Source organism: Natator depressus, chromosome 14, assembly GCF_965152275.1.
Source record: "Natator depressus isolate rNatDep1 chromosome 14, rNatDep2.hap1, whole genome shotgun sequence".
In the NCBI taxonomy this organism is placed as follows: domain Eukaryota; kingdom Metazoa; phylum Chordata; order Testudines; family Cheloniidae; genus Natator; species Natator depressus.
This window is the reverse complement of record NC_134247.1, coordinates 18,939,927-18,962,439: the sequence shown is the minus strand read 5'-3', so window position 1 is coordinate 18,962,439 and position 22,513 is coordinate 18,939,927. Positions and strand designations below refer to the sequence as shown.

The window sequence follows — 22,513 nt, the reverse complement described above, 5'->3', positions numbered from 1 at the left end:
CATACCCTGGCAGAGATGCCCTATGCCCACTTCCACCAATAATCACTTAAGATGCTATTTTGTCCTATTATGTGTGCACGCTCAACATACAAAGGAACATCATATGCAAGAGTCAAATCTTGCAAGTTTCTCCCCTCTCCTGCTCTCTGTGGGGCAGTCTCCAAAGGTGATTTGTGAAGGAATGGCCACTTCCAGATAGTGTGTCCAATGGGAGTGAATAGCCGCAGGGTTATTGTTGGACCAGTTCCTTCACTAAAGCAAGCGAGTGACAAACACAGCATGAAAGCATCAGGCAGGATTAACTGGCCTTGCTGTCAAGCGAGGGAACAGTGTGCCATGCTAGCTAGAAATAAAGAAAGCAGGCACGCATTACAGATTTGCTGCTGTGGCAGCCCAGCTACCTTCTCCCTCTCCTTGCAAAAGGCATGCAGACTCAGCATCACTATCAAGATTGCCAAAGGTGAGAGAGGTTTGCTGGTTTAACGGTTGATCTAATTGCATCGGGCTAAATCCTTTTCTAGCCCCAGGTTATGATCGGAGTACTGTGTATTCTCAGGTTGTGGAATCTGCCATAGAGTCATGCTCCAGAACCACAGCTTTCATTTTTTAAAGAAAGTTTCTAGTGCTCATGATTGTGATAACCTTGAAAGCAGTGCGTAAACTGATGCAGGGCTGTCTCCCCAAGTCTGCAGACAGCCTAAAGCAATAGTTCTGAGGGCTGCAGTGGTCTATCCGTCTTAACCAGCAGTTAACGCAGAAACCTGAACATGAAAAGTTAAATGCCAACATTAATCCTCTGGCTTCTGTGATTCATTTGTATCATGTCAGTACAAATATCTTTTGACATATTGAAAATATGCGTGAGGACAGCATCAAAATAGACGTAATATAACCCCCCTCCCCCGTATTGCACTGATTCTATTTTCATATTTAATTAAATCTTTTAATGTAACGTAGGCTTCTGCAGAATTTGCAGAGACAAGGTGGGTGAGGTAATATCTTTTATTGGACCACCCTCAGTTGCAATCTGCCCTGCTGGAGTGTAACACAATGTAGGGGCTTAGATGCAGAATTTAAATGCAACTTGCTATGGAGTGCATGGGGTCTTTCTGATAAAATGGCATGAACGTCCTGGCTATTTTGTGATACAACCTGGGATACATGCATTGGACTGTTTTCTGGGTCTCTTCAAGGTGACCTGCTGAAGGAAGCATTCTTTGTCATGTCCTAGATCTGCTTTAAATCCAGTGATAACCACCAACAGGCAAGTGGAAACTCAATGAGACGCTGGTGTGCAGAGAGGCTAGCTGGGCACCGCATGGAACAGGACTTGGCTATCCTAGGCTTTTTATTTCAGTAGAGGTTTGGGTTAGTCTGAGGTTGTATCAGTTCTCCCTGACAGATGAAGCAAACTCCTGGAACCAAAGTGTGCATGGGGAGGGGAGAGAAAAAGAACTGTTTGTTTCCCCTCCAAACAAACTGTCATCAAAATGAAAGAGCAACTTAACCCCGAAGAGCCTGCTCAAAACTGTTGAAGGAGACACTAAATTCAGCAGCCAGAATGACAGTCGGCACTCAGATCCCCAAGAGTCTCTCAAAGCAAGAGCAGAGCAGGGAGTCTGTGGGATGCAGCAGACTTTCCAGCAGCTGCTTATCCTCCGTGGGGAGTGGGGGATAGTCACACGTGTATGTAAATTTTATGCAAAAAATGAAAAAGGAAATTTTAAGTTAAAATTTCTGGCATTCATTGGCAAGAGTGCACAGACCTTGCACTCAGTTCAAAAGCATCTCTCTGTCTGCCACGTATGGTCAGTTTCAAAATTTCGGGGAATTTTCTAGGCTTCAATGGTTAAAGCCCTATTGATTTTGGGGAAAATCAGAGAACCAAAAAGGGGAAAATGGTTCTCTGTTGGTACAAAGCTCCCATCATGCTAGACTTGGGAGACAGGTGATCAGAAACAGGCTGAAACAGCTGGTGCTGGAAGTCAAGGAACCAAGACTTGATCTTCCCTCTACACCTCCTATTGCAGGTTCTTACCCTGGGAGATGTTCCAGAAACTGTACTGATGCTATGGCACTGAGAAATATTTTTAGCAGCAAAATTACGTCAAGCCTTCCAAGCATAGCTGTTATATTCCTTGTGGACTGAAATATATTCTTAGCCGAGTAGCTGCCATTAATTTAAAAGTGGTATATAAACTCTTCTGGTGCACAAATGTTTCCTTCTTCAGTCCATTAATAGCTAATGGAAACATGAGATATCCCTAAAGCCTTGGTCCTTCTGTACTTAGCACTTTGTCCTTTTGTACTGAGCACCTTTCATCCAAGGATCTCGAAGCACTTTACAGACATTAATTAGGTCTTAAAGCTCTCCTGTAAACCAGGGAAGTATTAATCATCCCCATTTTATATATGGGTAAATAGAGGCACAGAGCGGTTAAGGGACTTGTCCAAGGTTACCCAATAAGTGAGTGGCAGAGCTTGAAACAGAAGCCAGGAGTCCTGACCCCATAGCCCTCTATTCTAACCATTAAATAAAAAAGTCTCTTTTTAGCTCAGATATTGTAAGGCTATCGGCTATCTTATTCTAAACCTACATAATTACATAGTAAGCCCGTGCTAGAATTGTCAGGAGGGCTGGCCTCCGGGCCCCAGTGTCAGGTGATGTAAAGATAGCTACATCAGCGAGATACTGAGAGCAGAAGGAGTGAGAGACAGCCAGGTGTAGTGCACGCAGTACCTCTAGCAGTACCTCTTTTACTCTTGCACAGGTTTTCTAAGGGGATCTTGTCTGAGAGCCCATCTGCGATGGCTGTGCCCTGAAGGGAGAATGTAACGGATACTGAATTGTTTGATGTGGGAGACGGGGGGGGGCACACAAAATATGGATGTGGCCAAGATCCCCACGCCCATTGTTACACAAAACCTAAATAAGATTTGAAGACGAGGGCCAAGTTCAGCTTTCCCTAAGGCTATGTCTATGCTACACAGCTTCTAGCAACGTGGCTGTGTCGCCATAGCTGTGCTGCTAAAAGTCGTGCAGTGTAGCCGCTGTTTGTCGCCTCTCCTGCCTACAAAAAACGGCTACCCCCAATGAGCGGCGTTTGCGTTGGCAGGCGAGTGCTTCTGCCGACAACACGCTGTTCACACTGGCACTTGTCACGGCAAAACTTTTGTCTTTCAGGGTTGTTGTTTTTTGAACACGTCTGAAAGACAAAAGTTTTGTCGTTCAATTTCCAAGGTAGACATAGCCTCAGGCTAGGTCTAAACTAGCGATCTTACAGCGGCAAGGCTGTACCAAGAAAGCTCTCCCATCGACATAACTACTTCCCCCAACGAGCAGTGGTAGCTGTCTCCCGCCGACATAGCGCTGTGCACACTAGTACTTAAGCTGGCGTAATTTATGTCTCTCAAGGGGGTGGAATATTTACATTGCTGAGCAGCATCAGTTTTGCCGATAGACAGAAGTGGTAGAGTAGACACAGCCTTACGCTAGAGTGAAGCTGCAGAAACTCTTGTGAAGTCACTCAGGATTTGTGACAGGGTGAACTGAGAGCAAACTTCAACCCCAACTCTTAAAGGTTAACTAAATCCACTGCACAAGCTCACAGGGCCTTGACCTCCTCGAGGTGCGGAGGGGGAAGTTTTCAGAGGCACAGGTGTCCCAGTTTCCCTCTTCCCTTCCCCCCAGGCACTCCTGCAATGCAAAGAGTTAACTCACTTGCCCCGTCTTCACCCCTCTACATTTTTGGATGACATTATATTCAATCAAATCTGCAAAGTAATTACTCGAGAGAAAACCTGGTGAGGATATAGTTCGCAGCTGCAGTCCTGATGGTTCTCAGCTGTGAAATGAACAGTTCCAAATTAAAAAAGGTGGTTGAATTACAATGAGTTTGCTGGAAGTCACTCTCAGAGCATGTCCCTGAAGCTGTGACTCAGTGGCGTAAGAAGGTCCCAGAGGGCCCTTGTGCAAGAATAGGTTAAAGGCCCTCTTCCCGATTCTGCAATCCACCCCCTTCCAGCGCCCCCACAGCCCCAGCTCTCTCACAACCCACTACAACCCCCCCCAGCTCCCTCCATGGCCCCCCTTACTCCCCTCCAGTTCTTCCTCAACCCCCTTCCAGCCTCCTTCAGTCCAACCCTCGCTCCCCCCAGCCCTGATCTAATCCCCTCTCCAGCCCCTTTTAGCTCACTACCTGCCCCCACACTTCCCTAATCCACCTCCCCAGGCCCCCACAAGCCCTCCCCCCAGCATCCCTCCAACCCTCCCCTTCCCAGTGCTGATCCAGAGCCCCTGAGCTCCACTCCGACCCCTTTCCCCCACCCTCAACAACTCCAATTCAGCTCCCTGACCCCCACCTCCCCAGCTCAGATGTAGCCTCCCAGGTCTCCCTTCCCCAGTGCTACAAGTTGTTGTCTCCACTGCCACCTCCCCCCATGCAAAGTGGCTGATGCTTTTACCTTGCACTCTGAGGGGGGGGGAGGTCAAGGGGGATAAGGGGAGTGTCTCCAGGCTGCTCCCAGCCTCCAACACTGTGATCCCCCCATGCATGTCCTTGCCAGGTGCTCACATCTGAGGCCTAGGGTTGTCCCAGCTGGAGGGGGCCCACCTCTCAGCTGCCCCTTTCCCCAGGGGCCAGGGGACCCCACTCTCCCCAGGAGGCCTGTCTCCGTTGCTGCATGGCATGGTTTGGCTCAACTTCTTCCGGGCTGGTGGTAGCACAAATGGGGATACCTATGTGTGGCTAGATCCAAGCATACTACACAGCTAGAAGCCCCTTTAAGCATCAGCACAGACAGCCCGTCACCCCAATTTCTGGATACCTGCATTCTGTCCAATGGAGGTAGTCTGTATCTACCATCTGGTTACATTTCCAGACAGTAGGTATCCAGGCTCCTGGATGCGTGGGTCCTATCCACTGTCCTAGTCAGGGGTGCAATCTCCTTATCTCCAGACAGCGCACGGCACCTGCCTTGTCTCTCTGGACTCCTAGGTTCTAAATTGAAATAGTACTCTGGTTGGGTCCCTATAATCTTGTGGGCCCTGACCAGTGACTTCACCACTTACACCATTATAATTAAACCACTCGTGGCTTTCTCCAGTACTCCAGGCTTATAGACTTGCAGTTTAGTTGTCGTATCTTTGCTTGGATGAATCACAGTTGTTTTGAATCAGAAATACAGGCGCTGACTTTGAGATGCTAATCTGGATGCATGCAGAAAGCCTCCTTGCACCCTAGAGCCTGAACAATGAGCTGTGATCAAGCAGCTAGTAAAGTGGAGTTTGCTTTGCAACTTTGGGAACACCATGTTAATTATAAATCACAACAGCTGCCAACGACAGCTAATATTGGAGGCCAGTTAATAATACCCATGTATAGGACACTGATGGGTGGTTTTATTCTGCTGAAATTAGTTATTTTGGGTGAGATCCACAAAGGTGCTTAGGAGCCTAAACCCCAGATTTAAATGTGTGAGTCCTAGTTTTGATGCCACTATGATCCACAAAACTCCCCTCAAACCTTGTAGGTGCCTAAACATGCTTGGTACCTAAGTGTTCAGGGTAAAAGTTCCCTCAGCATCTATGTTTCTGCCTCTGGGCCTGTGTCTTGCCATCTCCCACCTAAACCCCAGAGCAGCCGCAGCAGCGGTGGCACTATCCACCCTATGACTTTTAGCCCAGTGGTTAGAGCACTCACCTGGGATGTGAGAGACCCAGGTTCATTTCCCCCTTCTCTGCCAGAGGGGAACAAAGATTTGAACAATGCTCTTCCACCTCTCCAGTGAGTGCTCTAATCACTGAGCTCTGGGATATTCTGACGTGGGGGTCCCACAGTCTCTCGTAGTTGTTCCAGTGTAGGTAAATAATGAAAGAGTGATTGGTGTAAGGGGAATAGATCTTGGCTCTCCCAGCTGGGTGCCCTCACCTCTGGACCACAGTTATTCTCACTCTCTCTTGGGCCCATTGCTTTGAAGGAATAGAGAAGATGGTGGCTCAGAAAGCAGGTCTGTGAAATGGTTAAGTTATATTAAAATTCCTTTCTGGGTCCCAATGAGAGACAGAGAAATAGGACCCAATTGCAGGGGGGATTCTCCTTTCCTCCTTCCAATTGTCCTTATCTAGAAAAACAAAACAAAACAGGAACTGACATATTTTCACCTTGGGGTACCACACTGGTGATGTTTTCCTTGGCAGTGCGAAAGGCTGCAGCATTGGCTAGTACCTGTGAGGCTCCATATTGGGTCAGGTGGAGGGGGATGTTTGGCCAAAAGCTATTAGGGATGGGCTTACAGGACTATACAGATGGTCTTACACCATTGCCAGTTTCAGGTGGAGATTCAGTTTAGCTGGGAAGCCTGCTCCAGGGGAAGCTCCTTCCAACTGGAGGCTTTAGCATAGCCCTGGAGATCCCTTCAGCTGGGGAGTGTGACGTAACACAGAAGCCTTCTTGAGCCCAGAGCTTAGTTCAGCTCAGAACAAGCTCCTGGCATGAGCTTCAGGAGTTTACTTCAGTCCTGAGAGCACACTCCAGTTTCAGAACCTTCCTTTGGATTAAGGGTTCAGTCTGACTAGAGCCTAGAGCGTTAGGTGCTTATATTATCCCCACTTCCATAGTGTCAGAGCCCCTCACTATCTGTAATGGATTTATCCTCACATACCCGCTGTGAGGCTGAATGTGCCACTGTCTCCATTTTACAGGAATGGATCCGAGGCCTGAGGGCCTACATTCACAAAGGTACTTAGGTGTGACGCTGATTTTCTGTGTGCCTAGAAAATCACAGGGTGAGTCACCAAGCCTCTGTTAAGCGCCTAGGCTCTTGTATAATGAATGGCGAGAAACAGGCACCTTAGATTGTTCACAAAAGCCTCTGAGCACACCGAGTGGATCAGGGCCCACATGTCACTTTTGCAGCCAAGCATCTGTCTTCCCCCAGTTTGTGAATCACAAGCAGAGATAGGCGCCTCCTTGCAGCCCAGATTTAGGCACAAAATGCCATAAAAGGGCCAAGGCTTAGCATATGCTCTTCCTGTCGGCATTCACCATTGGCTAGTTTAGGTGGCTCCCCACACAGCATGCTGTTTTTTGTGGATCCTACTCTAAATGGATCCTAGTGTCTTAGACAGCCCAGATTCAACAGAGAAGGATGACTTTCCAATACTACATGAAGAAGTAGAGACAGGTGTGAAATCTCTCAAGAATGGAAAGGTTATAGGTATTGACAACATCTCAGCTGAACTGATGAAATTTGGAGGAGAAATAATAATAGATGTACTCACCAAGATCGGCAGCAAGATCTGGCAGACGGGTGAGTGGCCTTCCACTTGGACACAGTCACTAATCATCACTCTGCCAAAGAAAGGCAATCTGCAATTGTGTCAAAATTACTGGACCATAAGCTTAATTAGCCATCCCAGCAAAGTGATGTTGAAAGTCATATTGAACAGATTGAAGCCACAAGCAGAGAATATCATCGCTGAAGAACAGGCTGGCTTTTGTGCTGGAAGAAGTACCACAGAACAGATTCTCAACCTCCGTGTTCTAGGTGAGAAGTACTTATAACATCAGCAGGACATCTGCCACATCTTTGTTGACTTCAAAAAGGCGTTTGGCAGAGTATGGCATGAAGCTCTCTGGGCAAACATGAAGAATGTTTGTTTACAATGTTGTTCATAAGCTTATTCTTACCATTAAACAACTGTATGCCAAGGCCAGCAGTGCAGTTCTCGTCAATGGCACAATAGGAGGGTGGTTTCGCACCACTGTTCAACATCTACTTGGAGCGCATAATAACCGATGCCCTAGAAGATCACATATGCACAGTCAGCAGTGGAGGGGTGAACAATCTCAAATCTTCAGTTCACTGATGACATTGATGGCTTGGCAGGCAGCGAAGATGAACTTGGCAACCTTGTGAAACGATTGGATGAAATCTCCGCAAAATATGGCATGGAAATCAGTGCAGAGAAAACCAAGTGGATGACAAACAAATGTGATGGGATCAGCTCACATATCACTGTCAGTGGACAGGAACTGGATACAGTGAAACTGTTCAAGTATTTGGGGGCAATCATCACTGATGAAGGATCCAAGGCAGAAATTCGGGCAAGAACTGCGCAAACAACAGCAGCAGTGGCAAAGCTAAAGCCAATTTGGAAGAATAAGAACATCTCCCTGGAATCCAAACTGAAACTGCTGCATGCATTGGTCATCTCCATTTTTCTGTATGCATGTGAGACATGGACCCTTATGGCAGAACTTGAACATAAAATACAGGTAGTAGAGATGAGATACTTCTGTAAAATCCTGAGAATCTCCTACTTTGACCACGTCACTAATGAAGAGGTCCGCAACATCATCACCCAATGCACTGGGTCATATGAAGACCTCCTGACAACCGTGAAGTAGTGCAAGCTGAAGTGGTATGGCCATGTAACAAGATAATCTGGCCTATGCAAGATCATCCTCCAAGAGACAGTACAGGGGAAAAGAAGAAGAAAGAGGTAGACAGAAGAAGAGATGGATTGACAACATAAAAGAGTGGACAGGAATGGACTTTGCGGAGACTCAAGCATTGACACGCAATCATTGGGATGGAGACGGTTGATTGCTCATCAATGATGGTGCCCAAAAGACCAATGCAGTTATGGGAGTGATGATGACGATTCTAAAGTACCTCCCTGTCCCCATTCATTGTATAAGAGCATAGGCACCTAACTCAGGCTTTGTGGGTCACAGTGTTGTTCCTGTGATTTTCTGGGTGCTGCGACACTGAGCAACACAGCACCCATCTCTTTTGTGGAGCTGGGCCTCAGTGACTCACCCAAGGTCACACAGACCCTAAACAGTGGGCCAATTATCCTCACTGCTAGCTTTCAGTTAGAACCCTTCTTGCCTTTAAAGGATGTGTAAAGGGGAGTTTATGAAGATGCCACTAGAATTTTGTAAATTAAACCAGCATTGATGCATACAGCCACCCCCACTCCCCCCACAAAAATCCCCAAACAAACACCTAAATCAGCCACTAATGTTATGTGGCAAATTAAAATGTGTTAACTCCCTCTGCTGCAGCAGCTATGCCGAACACTAGTTAGTCCCTTGCAGGGTGACCAGATGTCCCATCCTGATATTAAGGGCTTTGACTTATATAGGCAGCTATAGCCCCTCCCTTCCACCCCCCCCCCCAAAAAAAAGTGTCCTGATATTTCACACTTGCTATCTGGTTACCCTACTCCCAGAGTCCTGCTCCTTCCTCTGGAGGTTGCCAGTGAGGCTGGTGCACATAATCACAAAACTGGAGCCAGTTTGGATTCTGCCCAGTTAGAAACACGAGGGACACAAATTAGGCTTTGAAAATAAGATCTCTCTCCTTAATGGCTTTCTTCTCCATGTGACACTATGAAAGGAATATTACAAAATAAAGCAATATTATGACCTCATTAACTACAACCAGACACCTTTTAGAAGCTGACACGGGCAGTGAATTTTTGCCTCTGGTCATCCATAGGAAATTCCCTAATTGGCCACTAGGGGACCACACTGCTCCACAGAAATACAATAGTAGGCACATTTAGCTGGATGTCAGCAGAGCACAACAGTTAGGAAATAACTGTCCTGGGGTGGTATTCTCTAGCCCCTGCCATTCCAAACCCGTGTGGACCTCTCCTGAAATCATGAGCTATTTCCTACAGCCTCTTTCTTTGAAGGAAACATTTGTAAAATAGCCTAACTTGCTTGCATATTTAACACTGGCAGCGGGGAGGGGTTTTTTGGTGGTGTTTTGTTTTGGGTGAGGAAAAGATACACGTTCCAAAGAAATTGACAATGATTAAATGATTTGCCCAAGGGATGGCTTTAGGATTGACAAGAATCTAAATGACCAGGTGCAGGAATATCCCGCTGCTAGAGGGCTGGGATGGGAAGTGGCTTTTATGCCTTTTCCTCTGGTCTTGCTGCTGGTGAGGAAATTGAGCATAAATTGCTGGTTCTGTATGGAAAGGAAGATCCAAGAATTGTTCATCTTGATAGTGCCTCAGGCTGGTCCTGCCTCCCCCTTGTTATTAATTTAAGGGCCCACTATTTAGAAAGGCTACAACATGTTCCTAGAATCACTCCTGTTATTGTTCCTCTTTTTACGTTCAATGACATATTAATGAAAACTGATTTAGGAATACCTAAATCACTTGATCCAAATATTAACCTCTGAATCAAACATCCTGCAAACTCCCTGCCACATATGCCAGTTTTGAAGTGCCACTGAAATCATTAAAAATGGACAGCAGGCCCTTCAATTATTTATTGGGAGCTTATTTTAAAAGGTGGAAGAGCCAGCAACAAATGGAAGTGTCCGCAGCAACTCAGCAAGGTTCAAAGGAGCTCATCTGCTCCTGGGAAAACAAATATTTTCACCAGTCCCACAGAACAGCACTGTTCTTTTTTCAGACTGAAGATAGAAAATCTACAGTGTCTGCAACAAAGAAACTAGAAAATCTACAGTGTCTGCAACAAAGAAACTAGCTGAGATGAATGAAGGGGAAAACTTTTGGGGGGAACTGCATTGACTAGTGGTCCTTTTCATGGTTATTATTTTACCATAAACACATAATGAGTCTGGATGAGTTTTCTCATGATGAAATTATTAATTTTGCTGAGAAATGGGCACAGTGTTTTGCAGTCACAAACTCTGGCCAAACAACAGCAAAATGCTATACTACCTAAAACTACTACTTCCCTCGTTCCTGGAAAATTAGCTGAGACCTGGGATCTGTAAGTTTGGATCAGACAAACCAAAGCTCACTGGAGTTTGACCTGCATCAGGGAACCATTTTTAAAAATAAGGCTTAAAAGTAGTTTCTGGTTTTGCCTGGTCAGACTAAAAAAGAGCAACCCATGTAAAATTGTTTTCAAACAATGTTAAAAAAAGTTTTCTAGACAAGGAGTTACATTTTCCTCTCAGTTACAAGCGAATTGACATCAAGGGAGTTACTTCTGATTTACAACTGGTTGCTAACTTTTGTGATTTTTATCATGAGTCTTATGATATCTGGAGTTTTTTGTAAAGCACCAGCTCCTGGATTCATGTTATTGTGTGAGAATATCAGCTTTCTTTTGTTTTAAAAAAAGTTAGGTTTCTAGCCCTTGTGGTTGTAGAAAAAAGCATGAAGCGAGTGTACCCTAAAGGCACAGAAACCCAGAGGCCACAAAAAGGACCCCAAAATCTCATAACTTAATCCTGTCTCATGATCTTTGGGGCCTGACTCGTGATTTTTCCAAGCTTGGGGTTGGCAATACTACAACTTAGTCTAAAAAACAACTTGCTAATACTGTTATAAAAGAGTTTTGTCTCGTCCATATTCACTAAATTTACCATGTTTAACCCTCTTTAGCAGAAACTATTCCAACCCTGTGTGGATTAATGGGGTCCTACCATGAGTCCAACTCCAGTGTGAATTGAGACCAAAATTGCAGACAACGTGCACCACCCACCACACCAGGGGTGGCCAACCTGAGCCTGAGAAGGAGCCATCAATGTCATACGAACTGGGTCTATCCCTTTCTGGGGTTGTGACATCATGTGATTTAATTACCCCTTCTTCTTTACCTAGGCTAAAGCATAGGCACTTATACCATACCCATCACCATGGTATTGAAGAACCTAAATAGAATAGAACATCAGAAGACTATCCTCAGATAGTAAGACTAGCATTCCAAATCGGAAATAACTGGCTAAGCAGCAGTGCTGCAGAAAAGGATCTGGGGGTTATAGCAGATCACAAATTGGATGAATCAACAGTGTAATGCTATTGTGAAAAAGACAAATGTCATTCTGGGCCATATTAACAGGAGTGTCGTATTTCAGACATGGAAGGCAATTGGTACACTCTTCTCGGCACTGGTGAGGTCTCAGCTGGAGTACTGTGCCCAGTTTTGGAAACTGCACTTTAAAAAAAGATATGAACAAACTGGAGTGAGTCCAAAGGAAAGCAACAAAAATGATCAGAGGTTTAGAAAACCTGGCCTATGAGAAAAGGTTGAAAGTACAGGCCATGTTTAGTCTAGAGAAGAGAAGGCCGAGATGTGCATGATAATAGTCTTCAAATATGTCAAAGGCTGTTATAAAGAGAATGGTGATCATTTGTTCTCCATGTCCACTGAGAAAGAAGTAACGAGCTTAATCTGCAGCAAGGGAGATTCGGTTAAATATTATGAAAAACTAACTGTAAAGTTAGTTAAGCACTGGAACAGATTACCTCGGATGGTTGTGGAATCCCTGTCACTGGAGATTTTTAAGACTAGGTTGTTAGACACACATCTGTCGGAGAAGGTATAGGTATACTTAATCCTGCCTCAGGGTGGGAAAAGGTCTAGATGACCTCTTGAAGCAACTTCAGTCCTACAATTCTATAATGTACTTTATTCATCCACAAAGACTGATTTATCTTCTTCATAACTTTGTAATTCTACTTTCCATTGATTAAACAACTACATTTTCGCATGGGACCATCTTGTTACATAATTGGCCTTTAAGGGCCTGTTCCTGTGAGGAGCAATGGAAGTCACAAATACTCAATACTTCACAAGAACAGGCTCCAGTCAGCGTGGATTTTTTTCACTGTATGGTCATGAGGAAACATCCCCTTTGTTCAGATATGAGCAAGCTGCAAGGACAACACCTGCAATCTATACAGCCTGATTCAAATAAGCAGTGGTTCTCCTCTCACCATCGTATTATTCTGTTGCTTGACAGCAGCATTCCACCCACAACCAGCATGAGAAAGAGACATCTCCTTTCAGAATGAAACTTAACCTTGTTTCTTTTTAACAGGTGTTGTTTGCCCGTGAAGACAGGCCCAGAAATGTGAAGCAAAGGAAAGGAAAATTTGTTACAAATGATGAATCCAACCGTGGGTTAGTTCCAAAAAAGGCAAGTACTTAAAATGTTGTAAAAGTACATGGCACATTGTGTGTCCTAACAATGCCTTATGTCATGGTACCCAGACACCTCAGGGATAAGCATGTTAGATTATGTAAATCTACCTAAAGCTCATGCTTCAGGGTTTCAGCAGGCCAGTGGCCAGCATAACTAAGGGATCTCCCCCTTCCTCCTCCCCCCCCCCCGTACCATGTATTCTGAGAGGGTTTTTTGAATCTTCTTTCTCTGAAGCAGCAGGGATGATCACAGCTGGAGATGGGGGGGAAGAGGGAGGTTGGGCCAGGGCACGGAGCACACTCTCTCTCTCACTCAGGTGTTTGTCTGGTTGCTTGTTGCTCACATGCTCAGGGTGTTACTGATCCCCATATATGGGGTTGTGAAGGAATTTTCCCCCAGGTCAGATTGGCAGTGACCTAGGTTTTTTTGTTTTGTTTTGTTTTTGTTTTTTTTGCTTTCCTTTGCAGCATATGGGTCATTTATCAGGATTATCTGAGTATATCTCAATCATTTCCCTGCCACGGCGGGAGCCTTAGACACTGGTGGACCTTGATCCCTTCTATTCTCTGGGTGGTGCTGGTGGCCTGTGATGTACAAGAGGTCAGACTAGAGTGGTCCCTTCTGGCCTTAAACGCTATCATTTGATGACACTTTAGTTAGCTAGCTAGTCTGCATGATACGGTAAAGTACAGGCTGAAACAGTGATAGCTTAAAGCTATCTTTGTCCCCACTCCTCCACTCCATGTTACACTAGGAGCAGGTCTGCTGAGAGAAATCTGGGGCCCTGGTATATCATGTTCTCTGGGGCCTCAACCCCTCTCATTTCATCCCAGTTAGACATTTTGGGTGGTGACCTGTGCTTGGGATCCTGATACAATTGTCGCCCCTTTCCCAGCCTCTCTTCAGCCCTGACTGTGGCAGCCAAGGATCGGTGTCTTTGGTTCTCATAATTACAGACCCTTGTGCTGAGTGAAGAAGCGATCAGTCGACTGAGGGGAAAACCACTGATGATCCATTGCTTCTTAATAATCTTGTCTGAATTGAGGTTTTACCCTTTAAAAAAAAGGCTACAACCATATTTTTGAAATGGGTGTGCTGAAGGTTTGCTATTAGATGTTAGGTGGAAGAACAATAATGAGTAGTTTATACTGAGCCAAAGTGACTTCTGTGGAGTTACATCAGTAATTAATTTGGCCTATTATGTCAATTTCTGACCTAATCATCCCTCTTTTCCCTAGAAAATGCAGTAGAAAGGCTCAAGGGAGCAGAGCAATTTCTAGTTGTTGAATCACACAATCAGGAAACAATACCAGCATGGTATTTAATTCATTAAGTTCCTCATCTTGCTCTTAAAAGAGACTGGTGCAGGCTGCAAGGAGATTCTGGCATGAACATTGTTCTGATGCATGTCCCCCACAACTGTGTCACCAACTGTCACCATTTTATCACGAGTCTCACAATATTTAGTGGGGTTTTTTAAAAGCCCAGGCTCATGGAGTTAGGAATTTAGAGAATCCCAGCTTTCTTTAAAAAAAAAAAAAAAAAAGTTTCTAGCTGTCATGATTACATAGAAAAGCTTGAAAATCCAATCCCTAAGGAAGAAAACAAAAACAAAACCCAACAGCAGCAACAACCAGGAGGCCAATAAAAAGAACCCCAAATGTTTTCTCATTCAGTTTCACCTGATTTTTAAGACAATCTCATGATGCCAGAGGGCTTGGCCCATGAGTCTGTCGTGCCTGGGGTTGGCCGCATCGCCACAATGAATGTACCCATACAGCCTTTCCACACTTCTGAGAAGAGTTTGATCAAAGTGCAGAACACTCTACTGTATAAAAGAGAGTTCAAGTTTAAGATGAAATAGGAAAGGGTCTTTCAAAGTTTCCTGAGACACATTCTGAACAGTTAACAGTACTATGGACCGGACAAGGGAGATTTCAGACTGCCAGGTTTCTAGTCCTGGAGCCTGGGCATCATTGTAGTACCACGGAACCAAAGTAAAACAAGTGCGGAGCGGGAGCTAGACAAAGCTTGGAAGGAGTTTGCCCAAGATGTAAAGGAAGTACCCAGAGAGCCAGTTCCCCGCGGTACCGTGGCTTTATGGGGCCCTTAAGCCTTACCTTGGACAGACATTCCTCTGGTTCCCACGTGTCTGGAGCCCCTCTCCCTCCTCACTTGTCCTTCAGCGTGGCCATGCCCAGGGACTCCGAGGCGTAGTCATACTGGTTGCTGGAGGACATGGCCCTTCCCCAGGAGCGCTGCAGGTTGGAGCTCCGCTTGCGGAAGGAGGAGGTGAAGCGGTGGAAGCTGCGGTGCCTGTTGCGCAGGTACTCCCGGTAGTTCTTGGTGAGCAGGGTGTAGAGGAAGGGGTTGATGCAGCTGTTGCTGTAGGTCAGGCAGGTCACCAGGTAGTTAATGCACTTTTGGGTCTCAGAAGTCAACTGCAGGGAGCTGTGGTAGAGGCGCACCAGCTGCCAGACCCAGAAGGGCAGGAAGCAAGCCCAGAAGACCAGCACGATGCTGAAGACCATGATCAGCACCTTCTGCCGGGGGGACCTCTTGCCCTCCTTGTGGGGCGGGTTCCTCTGGGACTCCAGGTAGGTCCTGGCCAGGCGCGCGTACAGGTAGCCGATGATCACCCCCGGGGCCATGATGCTGGTGCTGAAGAGCACGGTCAGGTAGGTCCGGTAGGCGTCGGCGCTCCAGGTCGGGGCGCACATCCGCTTCACCTTGCCCCCGGCCTGGCCCGCCTCGGTCAGCGTGACCATCAGCATCATGGGCAGGGTGAGCAGCAGGGAGACGGACCACACGGCGCCGGCCGTGGCTTTGCGGTAGCCCCGGGAGCGCGTGAGGCTGCCCAGGGGCCGGGTGACGGCCAGGTAGCGCTCGGCGCACATGAGGGTGAGGGTGAAGATGCTGGCGTGCATGGTGAGCAGGTCCAGGCTGAGCAGGACGCGGCAGCCCAGGTCCCCGAAGTACCAGTCCTGCGCCAGGTAGGTGCAGACGATGAAGGGGATGGTGGAGAGGTAGAGCAGGTCGGCCAGCGCCAGGCTGATGATGGAGCTGTACATGGGGGCGGCGCCGCGCGCCGAGTGGCACATCACCGCCAGGGTGTACACGTTCCCCGCCACCCCGGCCACGCACATGCAGGACAGCACCGCGCCGAAGGCGATGAGCAGCTCGCCGCCGCCGCCGCCGCCCGAGCCCGCCGCCCGGCCGGACGCGTTGCCTGCTCCGCCGGCGGTGAGGTTGGGCTCCATAGGGGCTCAGGGCAGGCGGCCTCCGGCTGCAGGGCGCCCGGCGGCGGGCATCGCCCGGGCTGCTGCGCCCTGCCTGGCGCGCTCCCCGGCGCCGCTGCTCAGCCGGGACAGGAGGCTCCGGTGCAGGGAGCCGCCTCCGAGCCCCTTCCAGCGCCCAGCGGGGCCCTCTGCAGCCCGGGGGCGAGTCCCAGCCGGCCAAGCCACTTGGCGAGGGGCAGGGCTCTGGCTCCGGCCCCCAGCCGCCGCCGGGGACGGGCGGGCGGCGAGTGGCTCCGGGCTGCGAACGCTGCCGGCAGCAGCCGCGCCGGGGGGGTTGGGGGGGGGGCAGGAGGATGTGGCCGTCGGACGCTCGGCTCGTGATGGGGGTGAGCTGGGTGCGTGTGTCTGGGCGTGCCCGGGTCACCCCGGGGCCGAAATGGCCGGGCCGGGGGGAGGCGGGAAGGGTGCTGAGGGGCAGGGGGTCAGCCCTCGGTGGTTTGGATCCCTGCAATGGGCAGGGCCAGGGGCACAGATCGCAGGCTGCCTCCTCCTCTGGGCACGGGAATGAGGCCACCAGGAGCCGAGTGACAAACCTTGGGCAATAATTAACAGAGTGTTTTACAAACCCGGCTCCTGCTTCTGCCCCTCTGTGGTGGGCAAAGGAGCGGATGGAGTGGCCAGGTGAGAATGACCCCTCCTGGTGTGAAGCCATCTGAGGTTCCTAGGCCTGCCCCACAGGGGCTGTTGGGAGAGGGCTTGGGACAGGGCTTGCCCTGCCAGCTGGGAACTGAACATTAGAGCAGCCCCTCTGGAATCATAGAATCATAGAATATCAGGGTTGGAAGGGACCTCAGGAAGTCATCTCGTCCAACCCCCTGCTCAAAGCAGGACTGATCTCCGATTAAATCATCCCAGCCAGGGCTTTGTCAAGCCTGACCTTAAAAACTTCTAGGGAAGGAGATTCCACCACCTCCCTAGGTAACACATTCCAGTGTTTCACCACCCTCATAGTGAAAAAGTTTTTCCTAATATCCAACCTAAACCTCCCCCACTGCAACTTGAGACCATTACTCCTTGTCCTGTCATCTGCTACCGCTGAGAACAGTCTAGAGCCATCCTCTTTGGAACCCCCTTTCAGGTAGTTGAAAGCAGCTATCAAATCCCCCCTCATTCTTCTCTTCCGTAGACTAAACATCCCCAGTTCCCTCAGCCTCTCCTCATAACTCATGTGTTCCAGACCCCTAATCATTTTTGTTGCCCTCCGCTGGACTCTTTCCAATTTTTCCACATCCTTCTTGTAGTGTGGGGCCCAAAACTGGACACAGTACTCCAGATGAGGCCTCACCAATGTCGAATAAAGGGGAACGATCACGTCCCTCGATCTGCTGGCAATGCCCCTACTTATACATCCCAAAGTACCATTGGCCTTCTTGGCAACAAGGGCACACTGTTGACTCATTTCCAACTTCTCGTCCACTGTAACCCCTAGGTCCTTTTCTGCAGAACTGCTGCCGAGCCATTCGGTCCCTAGTCTGTAGCGGTGCATTGGATTCTTCCGTCCTAAGTGCAGGACTCTGCACTTGTCCTTGCTGAACCTCATCAGATTTCTTTTGGCCCAATCCTCTAATTTGTCTAGGTCCCTCTGTATCCTATCCCTACCCTCCAGCGTATCTACCACTCCTCCCAGTTTAGTGTCAGCTTAGTGTTTCCTGGAAGAGGAAAGGAGTGACAACACGGCAAGGGGTTTAGAAAACCTGATCTGTGAGGGCATGTGCAATTGTCTTGAGGGGAGACCTAACAGTCTTCAAATCAGCAACAAGGGAGGGTTAGCTAGGTTGAGATGTTAAGGAACTCTTCTTATTTATAAGGGTAGTTAGGCAGTGGAGCAGCTCACCTGGCTGGTTGGCTCGTTGGAGGTTGTTAAGAACAGGTTGGAAAAACACCTGTCAAGGATGGTCTAGGTTTCCTTGCCCACTGCCTCGGTGTGGGAAGCTGCACTAGAACAGGTGACTCCTGGAGGTACCTTCCCGCCCTGTGATTCTGTAAGTTACACTGGAGTTGGACCAGGTTGAGAAAGAGATAGGCATAACCACCTCCCTGGCTGCTGCCCTCCCCTTCCCCCGCTACAACAAGTTGATCTTGGCACAAGGGAGAATCAGGGTCTTATGTATTTAGTTTCACAAAGACAACCACCAGGAAAGGAAGGATCATTAATCCCCTTGTGAAGGCACATAGGTGCTGGAACTAGGGGTGTTGCTGTACCCTCTGGCTTGAAGTGGTTTCCATCATATACAGCAGGAGTGGGCAAACTTTTTGGCCTGAGGGCCACATCGGGGTATGGAAATTGTATGATGGGCCATGAATGCTCACAAAATTGGGAGTAGGGGTGTGGGAGGAGGTGAGGGCTCCGGCTGGGGATGTGGGCTCTGGGGTGGGGCTGGGGATGAGGGGTTTGGGGTGAAGGAGGGTGCTCCAGGCTGGGATTGAGGGGTTCAGCAGGCAGGAGGGGGATCCGGGCTGGGGCAGGGGATTGGGACACAGGGGGGAGGCTCAGGGGTGCAGGCTCTGGGCGATGCTGAGCTCAAGCAGCTCCCAGAAGCATGTCCCCCACTCTGGCTCCTACACAGAGCCACGGCCAGGCGGTTCTGCATGCACTGCCCCGTCCACAGGCACCACCCCCGCAGCTCCCATTGGCTGGGAACCGTGGCCAATGGGAGCTGCGGGGGCAGCACCTGTGGATGGGGCAGTGCGCAGAGCTGCCTGGCCACACCTCTGTGTACTATATAGGAGCCGGAAGGGGGTCATGCTGGCTGCTTCCCGGGAGCTGCGTAGAGCGGAGCAAGCCCCCAGCCTCGCTCCCCGGCAGAAGCTGAGGGCCAGATTAAAAGGTCTGATGGGCCGCATGGGCCCACTCCTGATATACAGGGTTTGCAGTTTGGTTCAATGGCTCTCAGCACCGCCACTGTACAAATTGTTCCAGCATCCCTGTGCAGGCATGACTTTACTCCTGGGGGAATTCTGCATCATTGCGCGTGTGCAGGATTCATGGCCCCCACAGATTTCTTTGCTTCTCTGCAGAAAAATGACTTCTGATGGGGAAGCAAAGGGAAGCTGCAAGGTCGGTCGTGTGCCCTTCTCCAGCAGTGCGGACAGGTTGGTTTGGGCACCCGGTAGAGATGTAAATCACGATCAGGGGATAGGGCTGGGCAGTTGTGCAAGTGAGAGAGAGACACTGTATCTCTCTCGCTCACTATTGCAGCACGCTCGGTGTGGAGGGGCAGGGCTTTGGGGTGTTTCTGAGGAGGTAGGCATCGGGCAGGCTTTGTCCCCTTGGACAAAGCAGAATGTAGCAGCCTGCCTGCTTAGTGAATTGTTCCCATTGTTCTTAGGGAATTCCCCCATGTGGCTGCATATATTTGTTGACTAATAACTATAAGTAAAGGGTGAATACTAGCTACACTACTATTAGACAGAGAGGGTTTGGGGATTTCCTCCTATGCTCCCCACTCCCATTCTCCATCCCTTTTACTATAGTTTAAATAAATTACCAAAATAATTGAAACCAGCGTGATTATATTGTGTTATTTTGACAAATAAAATATGCAGAATTTTAAAATATTGTGTGCGGAATTTTTAATTTTTTGGTGCAGAATTCCCCCAGGAGTAATGACTTGCCCAAGAACATACTGTGAGTCAGTGGGCATAGCCTGACCTAGCTTTATGCATTCATCATCCTGACACAACTGAACTGCTAAAGCCACGACTGGGATTGGTCACCACCATCCTGCGCTAGAAAGAGCAGCACTGGAAGCAGAGAAGTTAGCTCTAAAGACATCACATGAAATGACAAAGACAATGGTGACATCTAAGTCCATATAAGTCTGGGACCCTCCCACCCCACAGGGTCCTAGAGCTCAGGCTTCAGCCCGACTCCGGAAGTCTACACAGCAATGAAACAGCCCCGCAGCCTGAGCCACGGGTTTTGTTTTTTGTTTTTTTTCCTATGTAGACATATCCTAAGAGGTTTTCTGCCTTTGAACTGAACTACTACAGGGGATTGCTGCGTGTTAGCTATACTATGCATATGACTAACGAGGAGGTAATTTGCCAAATTTGCAGGATCATCGGAGTGATACCTGATACTATCAAGATGATCAGATGAAGAAAACTTGAGTTTGCAGGACTTGTGTGTTGGATGAGCAGAGTATTGCCAAAGTATGTGTTGCAGGTTCTGATGTCAGGGGCTGGGGCGGAGCGGGGAGGAACACACACACCCGTGGTGACATGAAATGGCTGGCTGGACAGGATGCAGTCTGACCTGCTTCTCAAGGCTGTGTAAAGAATGCAATGCATGGCGGAAGATTGCTGGACAGTGACTCGTGTGTGTTGTGTTTATTGTTCACTGTGACTTGACTCTATAGTGGTTTGCACTATGAGATTGTGTACACAGTGGTGTAATGCAGCCTACGGGGGTGTGAATTGTAGAGTGCGCTAACATGTTGCATTCTACCTGCTCCATATTAACATAGTCCAGTTTGAAACAGAATTACATCGGTGCGAACTAGGCACCAGCAGGGTCTACACACAGGACAGTCAGAGCACAACTCATGAGCACATTGTGCAGTTCACACTCTTGTAGTCTGCACTGTGCCACTGTGTAGACAAGCCCTATGAGAGAACATCCGTGTGCATGTAGTCTGGGTATAGCTGCCCTCACCCACGGTGGCACAAAGAAGTTTCATGAATGTAATTCCCTGGAGCGCTCCCCAGAGAGCCAGCCCAGCGGGACATTGCTTCATATTATACAAGTGTGTGGGTGCATAGAAGTGAAATCTTAATAATATTTAGCACTCACTTTGAAAGGACTTTGCAAAGGTGAGTAAGAAGTAAACCAAGGCACTGAGGGGCGAAACGATTGGTGGTGCCTGTGGAGATATGTGGGTCGGTAGTAATTAACATCTTGGTCCAGGTTGTGGAGCAGTGGAAACCCACAGAACCTGAGTAGCCTAAACCTTTTATCCCTCTCTTGCTCAAAGAAATAAATTATGAAGAAATGGATTTGAATATGTAAGACTTCTACATGTGAGACTGACTATGCCACCAGCAAAGGCATATACTGCCATAACCCCCCAAAAAAGAGTGACAGCAAGATTTAGACCAAGATGTGGATCTTTCATGGGCTTTTCTTTGCCTTTTTTATTGCTGTTTTTGTCTTCTTTCCAGCGTTTCCTTCTTTGGCAAGTGCCAGCTCAATGCTTTACCTTAAGTCAGCCAAATGCATTGGAGCAGATCACCCTGTGAACAGCAACAGCAACAGAGAGAAACTGAGACAGAGGTAGCACTTATGTTTCTCAGCGAGTAAGTGTCTATCATTCTGGGCATGTTCAGAGACAGACCTTGACAGTGATGGCCAGGCTTCAATAGCAGGGACAGTACTGAGGAGGCTGAAAGAGCATACTGATTTTGTTTTAAATGGTTGGCAGTTTAAATTTTGTTTGTTCACTATCTGCTTTCAATATCAAGGGAGTATTCAAGCTACATTGAAATCTGAGCTTTAAAGTGACAGCTGATTCATCTACTCTCAACTACCTAAAGGAATGAATGAGGTTTATAAGAAAAACTTATAAAACGATTTTGAAAATAGAGATGGGCAAGGGGGTAGTTTTGTTCTGCAAAACCAGTGGAGGTCTGGATTCCGGCCCTGGTTTGAAGACTGGTGTGGGTTTGGGCCATCCATATTTAAAGGGGAGATTTTCCAAAGGCAAAAATGGGAATTAGGCCCCCAATTTCCACTGACTTCCGGGGGGAACTCGAGGCCTAGCTGATCTTTGTGCTTTTGAAAACCGCCCCGTATCTCCAGCCTGTTGAGATGATGCCCATGTTTGTTTATGTTGTTTGAGCACAACTGAAAATGTTTGAGTGAAAACCCCCGGCTCAGTTTTGTAGCTTACTACAAAGTGGCAAAATGCCCATTGACTTCAATGTGACCAGGATTTGGCCCGATGAAAATATTTGATTGAATTCTCATCTGTAATTTGCTACACAGTCTGACAAGAAGCCACAGCATCAGGCTGTGCTGCTGCAACCGCAAATATGTGTCTGTGTCTTCACAGCTATACAGACTTTTAAACTACCTTGAATAAAGTGGCTGGGTTAAATGTGATTTGCATCCTGCTGGGGGAGAGCCAGATTCTCCAATACAGTTCGGCTGGACAGGGATTAGCTTTAACTGGTTCAGCTTCAGTATCAAAAGAGTTTAGATCCGGGTACTGAGACTGAAATTCTCTCCACCGTAAAGTCTGAATCCACCATGTACAAGGCTACATGCCATCCTGGCTGCT

At 48.0% G+C, this 22,513-nt stretch overlaps 1 protein-coding gene and 1 long non-coding RNA gene across 3 annotated transcripts in view; one reads left to right on the top strand and one right to left on the bottom strand.

The window, feature by feature from the left end:
* Positions 1-16,193, bottom strand: part of LOC141998967 (urotensin-2 receptor-like) — a 39,086-nt gene extending 22,893 nt beyond the window's left edge. Inside the window, exons 1-2 of one of the 2 annotated variants that reach the window (XM_074972005.1) lie at positions 15,054-16,193; positions 7,782-7,804 (exon numbers count right to left, since the gene is read on the bottom strand). In XM_074972005.1, coding sequence (XP_074828106.1) covers positions 15,105-16,193 — 1,089 coding nt within the window. In that variant the 3' untranslated portion in view covers positions 7,782-7,804; positions 15,054-15,104. Of the gene's footprint in view, positions 1-7,781; positions 7,805-15,053 lie in introns of those variants that run through there. The other variant, XM_074972004.1, reaches the window with a different exon arrangement.
* The window catches only part of LOC141998969 (uncharacterized), a 125,276-nt gene continuing 118,345 nt past the window's right edge, over positions 15,583-22,513 (top strand). Inside the window, exon 1 of the long non-coding RNA XR_012641931.1 lies at positions 15,583-15,611. This is a non-coding gene — a long non-coding RNA (uncharacterized LOC141998969). The remainder of the gene's footprint in view (positions 15,612-22,513) is intronic.